General features: G+C 39.7%; 1 protein-coding gene across 1 annotated transcript in view; it reads left to right on the forward strand.

Annotated features, from left to right (window-relative positions):
* The first annotated feature begins 3,756 nt into the window (after positions 1–3,756).
* Positions 3,757–16,019, forward strand: part of ints6l (integrator complex subunit 6 like) — a 34,486-nt gene continuing 22,223 nt past the window's right edge. The window contains exons 1-2 of the mRNA XM_063000454.1: positions 3,757–4,022; positions 4,140–4,217. Of these exons, the coding sequence (XP_062856524.1) occupies positions 3,912–4,022; positions 4,140–4,217 (189 nt within the window). The 5' untranslated portion in view covers positions 3,757–3,911. The remainder of the gene's footprint in view (positions 4,023–4,139; positions 4,218–16,019) is intronic.

Raw genomic sequence — 16,019 nt, forward strand, 5'->3', positions numbered from 1 at the left:
CCACTGACGAGCAGCCTGTCTGAACTCAGTTTGTACAGTTAACATGGCGATCTTCTGTAATCACACCGAGGACAAGAGGAGGGAGAAGCTTCAGGGGAAGGCCCAAGTATTATTAAAATTGCATTGATGAGCACCGAGCACTTCCCCACCCCCATAACGACATCCAGACAAGTGTTACCCACGAGGTGCGGTTCACCCAACAAACGCAACATCCCAAAACCTTCCACTTTACATACTAGAAACAAAATACGCACGTGTTGTACAGTAAATACACTGGTGTACTACAGCCATTTTTATAACTGAGTAACGACACCGAGGTGCTGCTGTTCTCCGTCAGGAGGAAGTGTGAGGCGGATGAGAAATAGTGATGTGCCGTTCACAAATGAATCGGCTCTTCAGGAGAATAGAGCCGACTCGCGATGAAGAGTCGTTTAAACAAGCATCAGCAAATAGTCCTAACCCGTAACTCTAGCCAGTGGCGTAACCAGTTGCCCCAGTGCAAGAAAAAATGTGGGGCCCCCTCAAGAAATGTCATATATATATATGTGTTTTTATTCCATATATACAGTATATATCAGTGTTTGCTACATATATCCTGTTTGGCTTGCCATAATACATGCATAACATGTGCAGCCAATGGAGGGGCAGTGAGGTGGGGGGTTGGGTTCATGTGGTGGAGGGGCCCCCCCTGCCATGGGCCCCAGTGCATCTGCCCCCCCTGTAGTTACGCCACTGACTCTAGCATCAAGAATGGAATATAGACTTAGAAATTACATTTACATTTACATTTTTGGCATTTAGCAGACGCCTTTATCCAAAGCGACTTACAGTACAGTTGCAGTATACAGTCTGAGCAATTGACAGGCCGCTCCTTAACCACTAGGCTACACTAGGCTACACTAGGCATTTATATATTCTGTCTCGAATTACTGTATATGGCATATCATGACTTGATGAGCACAGGGTCAGCCATTGTATAGCGCCCCTAGAGCCGAGAGGGTTAAGGGCCTTGCTCAAGGGCCCGACAGTGGCTGCACGGCTGAGCTAAGATTTGAACTCTCAGCCTTTAGATTGATAGCCCAACAAAAGCTCTACCCCCTGGGCCCCTGGGCTACCACTGTCCCTAGAAATATCTATATACAAAAAGTATCGATATACAAACAGTAAAAATCATCTGCAGATTATTTATCTGTATTATTTATTGAACCAAAGTACCTGCATTATCACACTTAATACATCAAACAAACAGTGTCTGGAGGCAAGATTTAAACCCAGGTACTACAGCATCTAGCTGTTTTACATAAATTTACACATGAATACTCATATGAATACTCAGCAACAACAGGGATTGTTCAGACTCTGCCTTTCGGTCTGCATGAGTTTGTATGTTTTCCACATGTGTACATTATTTTTCTCTGGATACTAAGGTTTAATTTCAAAATTTTTGAAAATAAAGATTGGCTGCTCTAAGTGACTACGTAAAAGTGTATGTAATGTCCTGCAAAGGACTGATGCTATGTCTGTGCCTTTGCGCCCATTTCTTGCACCACTCTACCCATGAACTAAAGATTGTTATGATTATTATTCAAGAACACATTTTGGCAGGCACATGTTTTTGCAGTTAGTAAAAATAATACTTTATTCTAGCTAAGCTACTTTTCGCATTTAATTTCACAACACTCAGTAAATTAACGTTCAATGTATTTTTAGAATAGAATATAGAGCCTTTATTTGTCATATATACATATACAGAACAAGGAAATTCTTTCTTCACGTATCCCAGATTGTTTGGCAGCTAGGGTCGGAGCGCAGGGACAGCCCCTGGAGCAGAGAGGGTTAAGGGCCTTGCTCAATGACCCAACAGTGGCTGCATGGCAAAGCTGGGATTCAAACTCTCAACTTTTCAGTTGATAGCCCAAAGCTCTACCCACTAGGCTACCACCATCCCTTTAGTGTAGTTTTGATATAGATGGCTACATTCATTATTAGGTTAACTTATAGCTGGTGGTCTCACTGTGTAACTCTAGCATCAACAATGGAATATAGACTTATAGAAATTGCATTTATGTATTCTGTCTCAAATGACTGTATATGGCATATCATGACTTGATGAGCACAGGGTCAGCCATTGTATAGCGCCCCTAGAGCCGTGAGGGTTAAGGGCCTTGCTCAAGGGCCCAACAGTGGCTGCACGGCTGAGCTAAGATTTGAACTCTCAGCCTTTAGATGGATAGCCCAACAAAAGCTCTACCACCTGGCTAAATATCTATATACAAAAAGTATTGATATACAAACAATAAAAAATCATCTGCAGATGATTTGTTGTGTGTTTTTACTGTATTTCATGTTGTAATGTTTTGTCATTTTGTATATTTTGGTGTTTATGTTTGTTCTGTGTTTATTTTTGTGCTGCAGAACAGGAACCTGCTGTAAACCAGTTTTTAACTGAGTCAGGCCAGTTTAAATGTGGCATATTTATGCTTTGATGCTTTAAATTTTCCTGTATAAATAAATAAAGAAAAAAATTATCTGTATTATTTATTGAACCAAAGTACCTGCATTATCACGCTTAATACATCAAACAAACAGTGTCTGGAGGCAAGATTTAAACCCAGGTAATACAGCAGCTGGGCCAGTGATAGCTCGGTGGTGAAGGTACTGGACTAGTAAGCAGAAGGTTCCCGGTTCAAGCCCCGCCACCACCAAGTTGCCACTGTTGGGTCCCTAAGCAAGGCCCTTAGTCCTCAATTGCTCATTGTGTAAGTCGCTTTGGATAAAAGCATCTGCTAAATGCTGTAAATGTAAGTAAGTAAAATTTGTTTATATAGCACTTTTCACAGATAAGAATCACAGAGTGCTTTACAAAAACATTACATGACATAAAATACACAAACTCATCTACATAATAAAACACACAAAAACATTACATGACATAAAATATACACACTCATCTATATAATAAAACACACAAAAACATTACATGACATAAAATATACACACACACACAAATTCATTTAACATCTTTTAACATACAAATGCCTGCTTGAAAAGATAAGTCTTTAGTTGTTCTTTTTTTTAAGAATCTACAGAATCTGCAGATCTTAAAAAGTTGGGTAGTGCGTTCCATAATTTTGGCCAGCGAAGAAGTCCATTTACATTTTCAGCATTTAGCAGACACTCTTATCCAAAGCGACTTACATTACAGTATACAGTCTGAGCAATTGAGGGTTAAGGGCCTTGCTCAAGGGCCCAACAGCAGCAACCTGGCAGTGGTGGGGCTTGAACCAGTGACCTTCTGATTACAAGTCCAGTACCCTAACCACTAGGCTACGAGCTGCCCCGTCCAAGTTGTTTTAATACTGATAAACACGATGGAGTAGTGTAATTGTTAAGTTTCATCAGTTGGTTGACGGAATAACTTAACATCTAGCTGTTTTACATAAATGTACACATGAATACTCAGCACAGTTTTGATATAGATGATGATATATCGCTACAGTCATGATTAGGTGAACTTATATAGACGGCTGAGCCGAATTCTACCGGTGAGCTGAAACTACCGACGTGACTCACCGAGCGCCCATCAGTTGTGAGCCGCGCCCAGATGCCTTCATTCCATATTAATAAACCAGTGGGCGTGGTCTCACTGTGTCGCTAAGCCAATGGCGTGCTGGGGGGCGGAGCGAAGGCGTTCCGCTCTGTTCGGAAGAGAAGTTGTGTGAGCGCGAGCCCAAGACAGCTTAGAAAAGACAGATAGAGAGTCAGGATCAGGGTGGCGGTGCGACCCTCTTTATGAGGGGGGGTCTGATTCTAACAACATATAACACACCATATATGCATGCCCAGGCCGCTCATATGCCGAGTATAAGGATTTTGGTAACCATCTAGATTTATACCAATACATCTCCAAAATGCCTATTTTACTCTTCCTGATAGACACGTCCGCTTCTATGAATCAGCGCACTTATTTGGGTACGACGTATCTGGACATTGCAAAAGGCGCGGTTGAGATCTTTATGAAGGTAAAGAGGATTTTTACCCCGACTTTTACCGCTTACTGTTGTACCTTGTGGCAGTTAAAGAGCCCTGAGGACGGATCAGGTCGAGATTAATGTGTATTGTTTGGTTTTCTTTAACAGCTGCGTGCCCGAGACCCGGCTAGTAGAGGCGACAGGTACATGCTAGTTACATTTGACGATCCGCCATACGGAGTAAAGGTAAATAACTGCTGCTCAATTGTTTGTATGTGGTTAAGGCGTAGATTTTTCACTGACAGTGAGACTCTACTGTCCCATTGCTTCGGCGCACCGGCTCTGGCGGCCTCCTGGTGACGAAAACGGCTATTTTTTGTTCGAATACCCGCAGCCCTGGAGCAGCGCAGCCTCTGAACATGGCGGACATTTTGCTTTTGTGTGGGGAAGCTCTCGGGCGCTGAGATGGAGGCGGGGAGATTTATTATCTACGGTGACGTTGCGGGTGACGCGTCTGGCTGCTAGCTCGTCCGCGATTGGTCGATCGGCCTGTCAGTCTCCTGCTGAGCCCTCCCCTCACGTCCTGCTTGTGTCTGACCTCTGCGCTTTCTCATTGGTCATTACAGTCTAAACAAATCAGTCCTGATCTTATTTGTGAAAGGCCATCAATAAGAAAATGAGAGAGAACTTCACTCAGCACATTTACTTTCTTATTACTTCATTATTAATTCACTGCAATGTTGGTATAGTGTCCATGGCCATGTTTTTTTTTTTAAAAACATTGATTAACTGCTTTTAGGAGTTGAGTACATGAATCACCCTCCTGTGTTTGTTTCCCAGTCCCCAAACTCATAAAACCACACTAAAGAACTATCTTTAATTAAAGTAATGCCACACATAAGAAGAAGAAGAATGGCCTTATTTGACCTTTATACATATACAGTACAGTACGAAAAAATTGGAAGCTGGTGTCAATATACTGTATATATATATATATATATACACACACACACACACACGTATACTGTAGATACATACATACGTATATATACACATATTTTTTTATATATATATATATATATATATATATATATATATATATATATATACAGGGGTTGGACAATGAAACTGAAACACCTGTCATTTTAGTGTGGGAGGTTTCATGGCTAAATTAGACCAGTCTGGTGGCCAATCTTCATTAATTGCACATTGCACCAGTAAGAGCAGGGTGTGAAGGTTCAATTAGCAGGGTAAGAGCACAGTTTTGCTCAAAATATTGCAATGCACACAACATTATGGGTGACATACCAGAGTTCAAAAGAGGACAAATTGTTGGTGCACGTCTTGCTGGCGCATCTGTGACCAAGACAGCAAGTCTTTGTGATGTATCAAGAGCCACGGTATCCAGGGTAATGTCAGCATACCACCAAGAAGGACAAACCACATCCAACAGGATTAACTGTGGACGCAAGAGGAAGCTGTCTGAAAGGGATGTTCGGGTGCTAACCCGGATTGTATCCAAAAAACATAAAACCACGGCTGCCCAAATCACGGCAATACTTGTGCTAGATGGGCGCATCACTGCCAAGGACTACCGAACCATTCTGGAGGACCATGTGCATCCAATGGTTCAAACATTGTATCCTGAAGGCGGTGCCGTGTATCAGGATGACAATGCACCAATACACACAGCAAGACTGGTGAAAGATTGGTTTGATAAACATGAAAGTGAAGTTAAACATCTCCCATGGCCTGCACAGTCACCAGATCTAAATATTATTGAGCCACTTTGGGGTGTTTTGGAGAAGCGAGTCAGGAAACGTTTTCCTCCACCAGCATCACATAGTGACCTGGCCACTATCCTGCAAGAAGAATGGCTTAAAATCCCTCTGACCACTGTGCAGGACTTGTATATGTCATTTCCAAGACGAATTGACGCTGTATTGGCCGCAAAAGGAGGCCCTACACCATACTAATAAATTATTGTGGTCTAAAACCAGGTGTTTCAGTTTCATTGTCCAACCCCTGTATATATACTGTATATATACACACACACACACATATATATATATATATATATATATATATATATACACACACACACACACACACACACGTACATATAGATACATACATACGTATATATACACATATTTTTATATATATATATATATATATATATATATATATATATATATATATATACAGTGTATCACAAAAGTGAGTACACCCCTCACATTTCTGCAAATATTTCATTATATCTTTTCATGGGACAACACTATAGACATGAAACTTGGATATAACTTAGAGTAGTCAGTGTACAGCTTGTATAGCAGTGTAGATTTACTGTCTTCTGAAAATAACTCAACACACAGCCATTAATGTCTAAATAGCTGGCAACATAAGTGAGTACACCCCACAGTGAACATGTCCAAATTGTGCCCAAATGTGTCGTTGTCCCTCCCTGGTGTCATGTGTCAAGGTCCCAGGTGTAAATGGGGAGCAGGGCTGTTAAATTTGGTGTTTTGGGTACAATTCTCTCATACTGGCCACTGGATATTCAACATGGCACCTCATGGCAAAGAACTCTCTGAGGATGTGAGAAATAGAATTGTTGCTCTCCACAAAGATGGCCTGGGCTATAAGAAGATTGCTAACACCCTGAAACTGAGCTACAGCATGGTGGCCAAGGTCATACAGCGGTTTTCCAGGACAGGTTCCACTCGGAACAGGCTTCGCCAGGGTCGACCAAAGAAGTTGAGTCCACGTGTTCGGCGTCATATCCAGAGGTTGGCTTTAAAAAATAGACACATGAGTGCTGCCAGCATTGCTGCAGAGGTTGAAGACGTGGGAGGTCAGCCTGTCAGTGCTCAGACCATACGCCGCACACTGCATCAACTCGGTCTGCATGGTCGTCATCCCAGAAGGAAGCTGACGCACAAGAAAGCCCGCAAACAGTTTGCTGAAGACAAGCAGTCCAAGAACATGGATTACTGGAATGCCCTGTGGTCTGACGAGACCAAGATAAACTTGTTTGGCTCAGATGGTGTCCAGCATGTGTGGCGGCGCCCTGGTGAGAAGTACCAAGACAACTGTATCTTGCCTACAGTCAAGCATGGTGGTGGTAGCATCATGGTCTTGGGCTGCATGAGTGTTGCTGGCACTGGGGAGCTGCAGTTCATTGAGGGAAACATGAATTCCAACATGTACTGTGACATTCTGAAACAGAGCATGATCCCCTCCCTTCCAAAACTGGGCCTCATGGCAGTTTTCCAACAGGATAACGACCCCAAACACAACCTCCAAGATGACAACTGCCTTGCTGAGGAAGCTGAAGGTAAAGGTGATGGACTAAACCCAATTGAGCACCTGTGGCGCATCCTCAAGTGGAAGGTGGAGGAGTTCAAGGTGTCTAACATCCACCAGCTCCGTGATGTCATCATGGAGGAGTGGAAGAGGATTCCAGTAGCAACCTGTGCAGCTCTGGTGAATTCCATGCCCAGGAGGGTTAAGGCAGTGCTGGATAATAATGGTGGTCACACAAAATATTGACACTTTGGGCACAATTTGGACATGTTCACTGTGGGGTGTACTCACTTATGTTGCCAGCCATTTAGACATTAATGGCTGTGTGTTGAGTTATTTTCAGAAGACAGTAAATCTACACTGCTATACAAGTTGTACACTGACTACTCTAAGTTATATCCAAGTTTTATTTCTATAGTGTTGTCCCATGAAAAGATATAATAAAATATTTGCAGAAATGTGCGGGGTGTACTCACTTTTGTGATACACTGTATATATATATATATATATATATATATATACACACACACACATATATATATGTGTGTGTGTGTGTGTGTGTGTGTGTGTGTATATATATATATATACACACACACACACACACACACACACACACATATATATATATATATATATATATATATATATATATATATATATATATATATATATATATGATAGAGCAATAAAACTTTATATATTTATAAAAATATATATATATTTCATTTTATTGAAATGCTCAATTCTGGTCAGGGTCTTGGTCAGTCCACTTCCTCCCATAAACACTTGAAGCATGGGCACAACCAAGCCGGGGCACAACACTCACAACACATTCCCTCAATCCCACACACCTATAGTAAAACTGGAGCAGCTGATCCCTACATCTCCTACATGTTTTGGTTTATCTGGGAGAAAGCCAGAGACCTCTAAGCCTGGAACCAACCCAAGAACACGTTTGTTGTTGGAGTGATACTGTGTATCAGTAGTTTTTAACCTGGGGACGCCTAGTGGACCGTGGTGGTACTGGGAGTGGTGGGGGGATTTATTCCTTTTTGATAAAGTTGATTGATAATATATGACACCTGCCCATTCAGAATATACATATGTACATACAGATTAAAGTATGAGTGTTGTGCACTCCTAAACATTGCTGCAAAGTTTTTTTTTTAAGTCAGCAAACTAGACTAGGCCACACTACAGTTTCTGATGTTAATTGTAGCTGGATTTAAAATGTCTGTGAAGTCGGTAAGAGAGCTTTGTAAACTTTAAATGCACCAAAACAGGAATCATTGACTCATGTAGCAATCATGCTTTAATTTTTAACAAGAAAAACTCAGCTTGACTTGTCATGTCTGATGAGGTATTTCACAACATATCTGCCACCCAAGAACAAATATAATAATTAGCCTATATTGAGCCAGATATCCTTTTGCAACATGTCTTACCTTAGCATCCATTACTCAACAGCTAAACATCAGCCATTTTTTGAGGAAGGTCAGAATTTTCTCAAATGTTTATTAGTTATTTAGTAAACAGCATTAATGACATGTATATAAACTATAAAATGTGATTGTTTGTAACTGCATTCAAAACAATCCAGACAGCTTTGTCTTGAGTGCTGTGGAAAAGTTTGTAGTTGGTTAAATGGGGTCATGAGCTTGGGAACCCCTGTTTCCTGCTATAGAAATATAACTTGTGAATTCCAGATAGCAGCGTCCTGTTTATTTGATTTACAGATTTAAAGCAAAGGCCTTTTCATTTGCCAATACCTAATCTATCAATAGACACTTTTCTATTGCTACTTTTCTACCAAGCTTTTATCCCAGTTATATATTCTACACAAGATGTATACAGGTACATAATAAAATCTGGAGTGCATTTGTAAGCAGAGCTGGCACATGTGCACTGAGGGCGGGTCGAGGACATTTCAAATCGGTGCTCTCCCTCTGTCCAGACTGTAGCTGTGTTTTCTACTGGAACCAGTTAACAGCATTAATTGAACATTGACTTTATTGTCGGTTTTCAGTTGATCGGTTAATCATTGACATCCTGAGGTCCTGGGTTCGATCCCGAGGTGGTCCGGATCCTTTCTGTGTAGAGTTTGCATGTTCTCCCCTTGTCTGCATGGGTTTCCTCCGGTAGCTCCGGTTTCCTCCCACAGTCCAAAGGAAAGTGAGGTGAATTGGAGATACAAAATTGTCCAAGACTGTGTTTGACATTAAACTTGTGAACTGATCAATCTTGTGTAATGAGTAACTCAATGTTTTGTCATGAATGTAACCAGTGTGTAAAACATGACATTAAAATCCAAGTAATAATTAAATAAACATCCTTATTGCTAAGATTACTCCCTGATTACCATTAATAATATTTTAAATGATGTCTTATAATATGTTCATATTTTGTTGGATATTTAAATACAGTTAATCATTCATTTCCTAATGCTTAATAATAAACTCTGTTTTATAATTGGTAAACTCTGAATTGTGTGGTAGCTTGTAAGAACACAAAAATCTGCTGTGTCTGTTTTTTTGACATTTGTTACATCATATACTAAACAAGGACATGTTAATCCAGAGTGCTTTCTCAAAATCTTTGCAAAGTAGCGTTGTAATTACAGTGGTATGACTGTTTACCTAAACAGTGTTTTGTGGACTGTATAACATTATCTTGCATAAGAGAATGAAATTTTGGGTTTTTGTCTTGGGTTTGATTGCTGGTCCTGTGGATGTGACATGCTGCTGCATGTATAATTGTACTTTTTATTTGCTTTGACACTGACACTGAGAGTGGCTTCATTCTTATGCAGTTCATTAGGGTTTTTTTCTCGGGCAGGTTGCCAGCCAATCTCTTGGGGGCATTTCTAATTCTATACTCTTTTTCAGGCCCATCCAAGTTTGAAACTGCCTTTCAAGTGCATCTTGTCCCTATAAATGGCTGTAATGTCAGATTCGAAGATGACCCTGATCCTTTTTATGCCAAATTGAATACCAATCATTGTTATTTTTTAAGAGCTGGAAAACAGAAACGTACAATCGCAGACTACTGTACAATATTTGTAGTTGTTAAAGATGTCAATTTCAGATAGTTATTAAGCATTATAAGACGGAGGAGCTCTCTAAGCCCAGAGCTGTGTGAGTGTGCTATTCGTGGCCAGCTTGTCCCTCCCACCCTCTTCTTAACCAAGCGTTACCACGTCTGAATTAGTCACTACGCTAACCCCAATCTCAGCAGCAACATGCTGTGTAAAAGCTAGCAAAGCAAGACAGAAAATCCCTACAGTCTGCGAGAGCGCCTTTTTAATTTCCTGTCAATTATTCATGAGATTTTTAGCAGCAAGTCTGTAAAGAGTCGCAGTGTGCTTCCGGCTCTGACACAGCTCTGTCTTTAGTGCTCTGTGCTACACTTGTTGTCTTAATCCCAGACAAGCAGAACATTATTTGCAGTCCTGTCTATTTTCTGAAGTTTCAACAAGCTTTTATATATAAATCTACTTTCTATTACACACCTTCAGGTCACATATGTAATAGTGCAGGTTTTTATGCTTGATTTGTGTTCTTTGTAATTAAAATAAATGTACAAATGTATGTTTTTACTGGTCGATCTGATTCTACCAACTAAGCGAATGCAGCTGCTTGGGGCTTTATAGCCACCAGGGCCTCTGTAATCACTGTTGTGTTATGATCATAATATTTTATCCCCACTAAGAGGGGAAAAACCAACAAATGCAGCCCTGTCTTTGACAGAAACAGTTTTCCCATGATAATGATTAGAACTTGCCTGAGATCTCAGCTGTGGTGGGCTACTGCATTAGATTGCTGCGCCACCGCAACGACCGCTATCCAAGATCTAAGAAAGACCTTAGTTAGATAAGATTTGGAAACATTTGATGTTAAAGGTGCCTTAAGGCTATGGATAACCTTGCCTTTGACCACTGGCATTTCTGTTATTGAATAGTTAATGTTAACAGTGACTCAGGTACAAGTGTAGCAGCCATTTATCTACTTTATTTGGGCTCCAGTGATATGATAATATACATTTTTAAATACAGAAAAAATAGACAAATTACTGCAAAGAATGTATTGTTTGAGCACAGCTGGCCACACAGCTATATATATTAGATCTACAAAAAACTAGACATGTGGAGCTGATAAAAAGGATGAAATAAGGAAAAAAGAAATTATAAATTATGCAGTGTTAACATTACACTATAAAAGATGTAGTAAGTAGTAGTCTGATGGTTCACAGATCTGTATTTTAAAACGGTAAGTTATTTAAAATTTTAAAGACGCAGTACTAGCATACTAGCATCTTACATGTTAGTTTGCTATTGATTTAGATCATTTATACAGCTTTTGTTGTGGTAACAATAGTTATTGCTATTAGTTAACATTAAATCAGCTAGCATGTTAACATGTTTATCAGTATGTCCACGATTACAAGTTAAAAACTCTTTGCAGCAGAATTTAGTGCTGCTCTCGATATTATCACATATAAGTGGATGATAATAGTTATGTTGTTAATAATAATAACAATTATAATATCAGTGCAATCAGATTAATTTCACAGCCTCTTTTACGCCACACTGTGCAGTATGATGTGTTGTACCCGACCTGAGTGTAGCATTGATCGCCTAAGCTCTGAAGTTTCTGGTTAGCATTTTACTTTCAAGCACTTCTTAAATGACCTGGCCATGTTTTTGTTTTTGTTTTTTTAAATTATCTATTTAACTTTGATCCCCATTCTAATCGTGTCCAATTACCCTGATTGTGTCCTCTATACTGATTCGACCCTTTGCCGCTGACTGAGGACGCCACTCAACTGACTTGCGCCCCCTCTGACACGCAATCAGTACAGCCTGCATTTTTCACCTGCACGAGCCGAGTTCATACACCGAGAGACACTGCGCACGGAGAGTCACACCCTCCTCAATGTTATTCCTCAGCCCTGTGCAGGCGCCGTCAGTCAACCAGCAGGGGCCACAGTTGTACCAGTTATGAGGACCTATGCTCCGACTCTACCCCTAACCCTGAACAACAGCCAAACGTTGTAGAGGTAGAGCTGAGTTTCGATATGATGCATCTAGAAACCCAACTCTGGTGAGCTAGCGTACTTTACCGCTGCGCCACCTGAGCGGCCCTGGCCATGTTTTTACGAAAACAGACTTTGCATGTTCTCAAAACACCAATCGAGAATGAATAACAACTCCAACTCCAACTCCTACTTCCAAATGTCCTCTACATCTACTTTGTTTATCTAATTTGTTGACCAAAACAAATCTTGCTTAGCTATAAAGCTAGCTAAAATTCACAGCTAAATTGAACCATCTCTGTCATAGTACGACTTCATCCATTTTTAATGTGCTGTCACACACATACGTATTAGCAATGATTTACAGATGCTTCTGTATAATATATACCATTATTATTATTATATAAATATATTTACTGTGGCAAATGCTTTTGGTTATTTTAGTCAAAATCCAAAAAACAACAATTAAAATCTTCATTTGCACAGCAAGAGCTTAAAAAAGAGCAGGATACCCATCAGTGAAAATATTTTATGGTTGTATTTTCCAGAATGTCCAAGTAAAGCTAGAGGAAGACAATACTGTGTGCATATTTGTCATAATTGTGATAGTAATTCCATTTATGTGGTTTGGTCAGATTCTCAGCTTAGATAATTTGGTGTTAAAAAGCTTGCCATTGAAGCTTGGCGAGTAAAAGGGAATGCTGGGAAATGGCCTGCGAGATTGTGAGGTCAGGAACCCATTTTTCTCATATACAGTGGAGCTTTTCACAAGCGTGGGGCTGTTTATGTGATCAACAGTTTAGCCGTGGAAGCTGTCAAATCATTACATCTGAGTGACAGATTTAGCTCATGTGTAAGGGGGTTCTCTCTGTGCTAACCCTGAGAGCTTAATACACATTTATGATTTAGACAACTAGATGGTAAAGTGTCATTTATTTCTCCAGAGAAGATGTTACTAACGAGGGATGCAATTTTTTCAGATTTATTTTAACCGATTAGTGACTGTCATTAGTTGACAGTTAACTAATAACCAAACACAGAGAGTTTCATATGAACAAGTCACACATGCTTTATTGATTAAAAACAGCTTAATAAAGCAAACATAGCAGTAAAGTAGAAGAGCAAGAATGTAGATTTTATACAGAGTCGTAGCAAACAGTTTGATAGTAGTAGCACTGACTAAACATGCTGGGCGGCACGGTGGCTAAGTGGGTAGCACTGTCGCCTCACAGCAAGAAGGTCCTGGGTTCGATCCCCAGGTGGGGCGGTCCGGGTCCTTTCTGTGTGGAGTTTGCATGTTCTCCCCGTGTTCGCGTGGGTTTCCTCCGGGTGCTCTGGTTTCCTCCCACAGTCCAAAGACATGCAAGTGAGGTAAATTGGAGATACAAAATTGTCCATGACTGTGTTCAATATAACCTTGTGTGAACTGATGAATCTTGTGTAACGAGTAACTACCGTTCCTGTCATGAATGTAACCAAAGACGTTAAAACCCTAATAAACAAACAAACTAAACATGCTAATCAAAATAAAGTGAGATGCAGTCACTATATCAAAGCTCATCCTGACAACTTTAGTGTAGCGGAATTGTACAATTATATTGAAACTATGCAAAATATCCACTTTATTTTGTTTATTTTTTTATATTTCTATTTGGGCTTTAAGGAAAACATTAAAAGTAAAGAGTAGTTGTTTGGTTGTTGGATTTTAGCAGTTAGCTTAAGCTGAAAACATTAAGCTTCCTCAAAACCACTGGCATTTCTTTCAAGTCTGTTAAAGTACCAATGCAAATTTTGCCATTTTCCTTTAACCAAAAGCTTAAAGCTCAAGTCCCATTAAAATATAAAACACATCACAAGTTTTACTATCAACACGTCTTTATTTGTAGTGATTAAAACTTTGTAACAAAGCGAGCACAGCAGTAATGTAAAACAGCAAGACAAACAAAGTAAATAAAACCAGTTACACATTTACAATGTAGATTTGACACAAAGTCAATAACTAACAGTTTATTACAAGCACTTACAAAACATGCTAATCATGAATTGAGACACAGTCTGTATATTAAAGCTGTTCTTGACAACTTTATGAGTGTAGTTAATCAGACTATAATTAGTTTTACCCTCAAACTGAAGCATGCAAAATATGCATGTAATTAAAATAATTACAGATCCACATGTACTGAATGTAACAAGCTGTTTAATCCATACTGTTGCTGGTTTGAAGATTGTATTGCATGTGACCTTCTGTTTTGTTAAGGAGAAGTGTGAAATATGGCAAACAGCAATCATGCCCACATTTTCAAGGTTCCTTTTTGAGTTATAATTCTAACAGGTTGGACAGATACATTAAATCACTTAATTTTTTTGCATTTATTTGAATGGCATTTAATAATAGACTGAAAGGCAGGCAATTTCTTGGGATATGGCAGAGTAAGTTTAGCATATGTCTTGTCCGTACACCTGGGCTGCCACATGTTTTGTTCCACCAAGATGACTCCTGCTGTTCCGTTTCATGAGCCGTATTTATACTGACGCTGGTTCCTTCATAACAGTGGCTTACAGGGAACAAGCCCTTATCTGTCAGTTTGTGTTGAGCAGGTCATTTTTTTCTGGCTACCTGTCCTGCATTTCAATGAGCGGAACAGGCATGTGTTTGTATTGTATTTTACTGGGATTATGTCTCTGAACTGCTCTGTTTCAGGCGTTCACTAAAATATATGATTTGTAATTGTTTTATGAACTTAACTCGAGCTGCTGTTTATTTTCTAGTAGATTTTTATGTGACTGAGTCATAAACGAACCTAAGAGGGGAAGGTTGCAATCTGGGAAAATAACTAGTGCCATTAAACCTCCTCCCTCTGCTCATAGTCTAAACGTTTAAGTACTAGGGCTATCTCCTTTTCAGTAAATTACACATCACCAATGACCTAATGTGGATTAGGTTATTGGGACTGACCAGATTGTCAGTCCCTGCTACTGTAAAGCATTTTCATAACATGATGCTACCACTGCATGTCACAGTCACATGTCTTATAAGACATCACAGACAGGTGATGGGCCACCCACATGATTTTTACCGCAACCCAGGCATTAAAAACATATTATTTTTCTCTGCGACACATTTTTTGGCTTGCGACCCATCCAAAGGTCACAACCCAGGGTTTTTTAAACCCTGCTCTAGGCTTTAACCAGCACTGTCTTATGTGCTCCGTTCCTGTTGTTCTCTAGATAAAAAATTGTATCTTTTATAAACTAACAGCAATGGCTGCTGTTTTTATTTCTTATTCATCCCCGTTCATTGGCACGTACCTTACACTGAACAATCATTCAATACACCCATGGAATGTAAATGCTTGATTGTTTTATACTGTAGTCCATCTGGATGAAATGGGTTATAGGCTTTTAAAAGATTATCTAAGTGGCCCAGTCAGTGTCCATATATTAAACATATTAAACATCTGCAGTACCCCCATACACTCCCTATGTCCCTATGTGATTTTTAAAGACAGAACCTATTATTCAGCCATGATAATAGCCAAAGCAACTGACAGCGTTAAGAATCAAACAAACAAACAAACCCCCTATACCCATAATAAATGGCCAGAAATGGAAAATTGCTCAGTCATGTTTAGAATGAGTTTAAACTCATCCAGAAATAGTGACTGTAATAGTGGCGGGACTGTTGCTAATCCAAGTACTGTACTAATTACG

Source organism: Trichomycterus rosablanca, chromosome 8, assembly GCF_030014385.1.
Source record: "Trichomycterus rosablanca isolate fTriRos1 chromosome 8, fTriRos1.hap1, whole genome shotgun sequence".
NCBI lineage: Eukaryota > Metazoa > Chordata > Actinopteri > Siluriformes > Trichomycteridae > Trichomycterus > Trichomycterus rosablanca.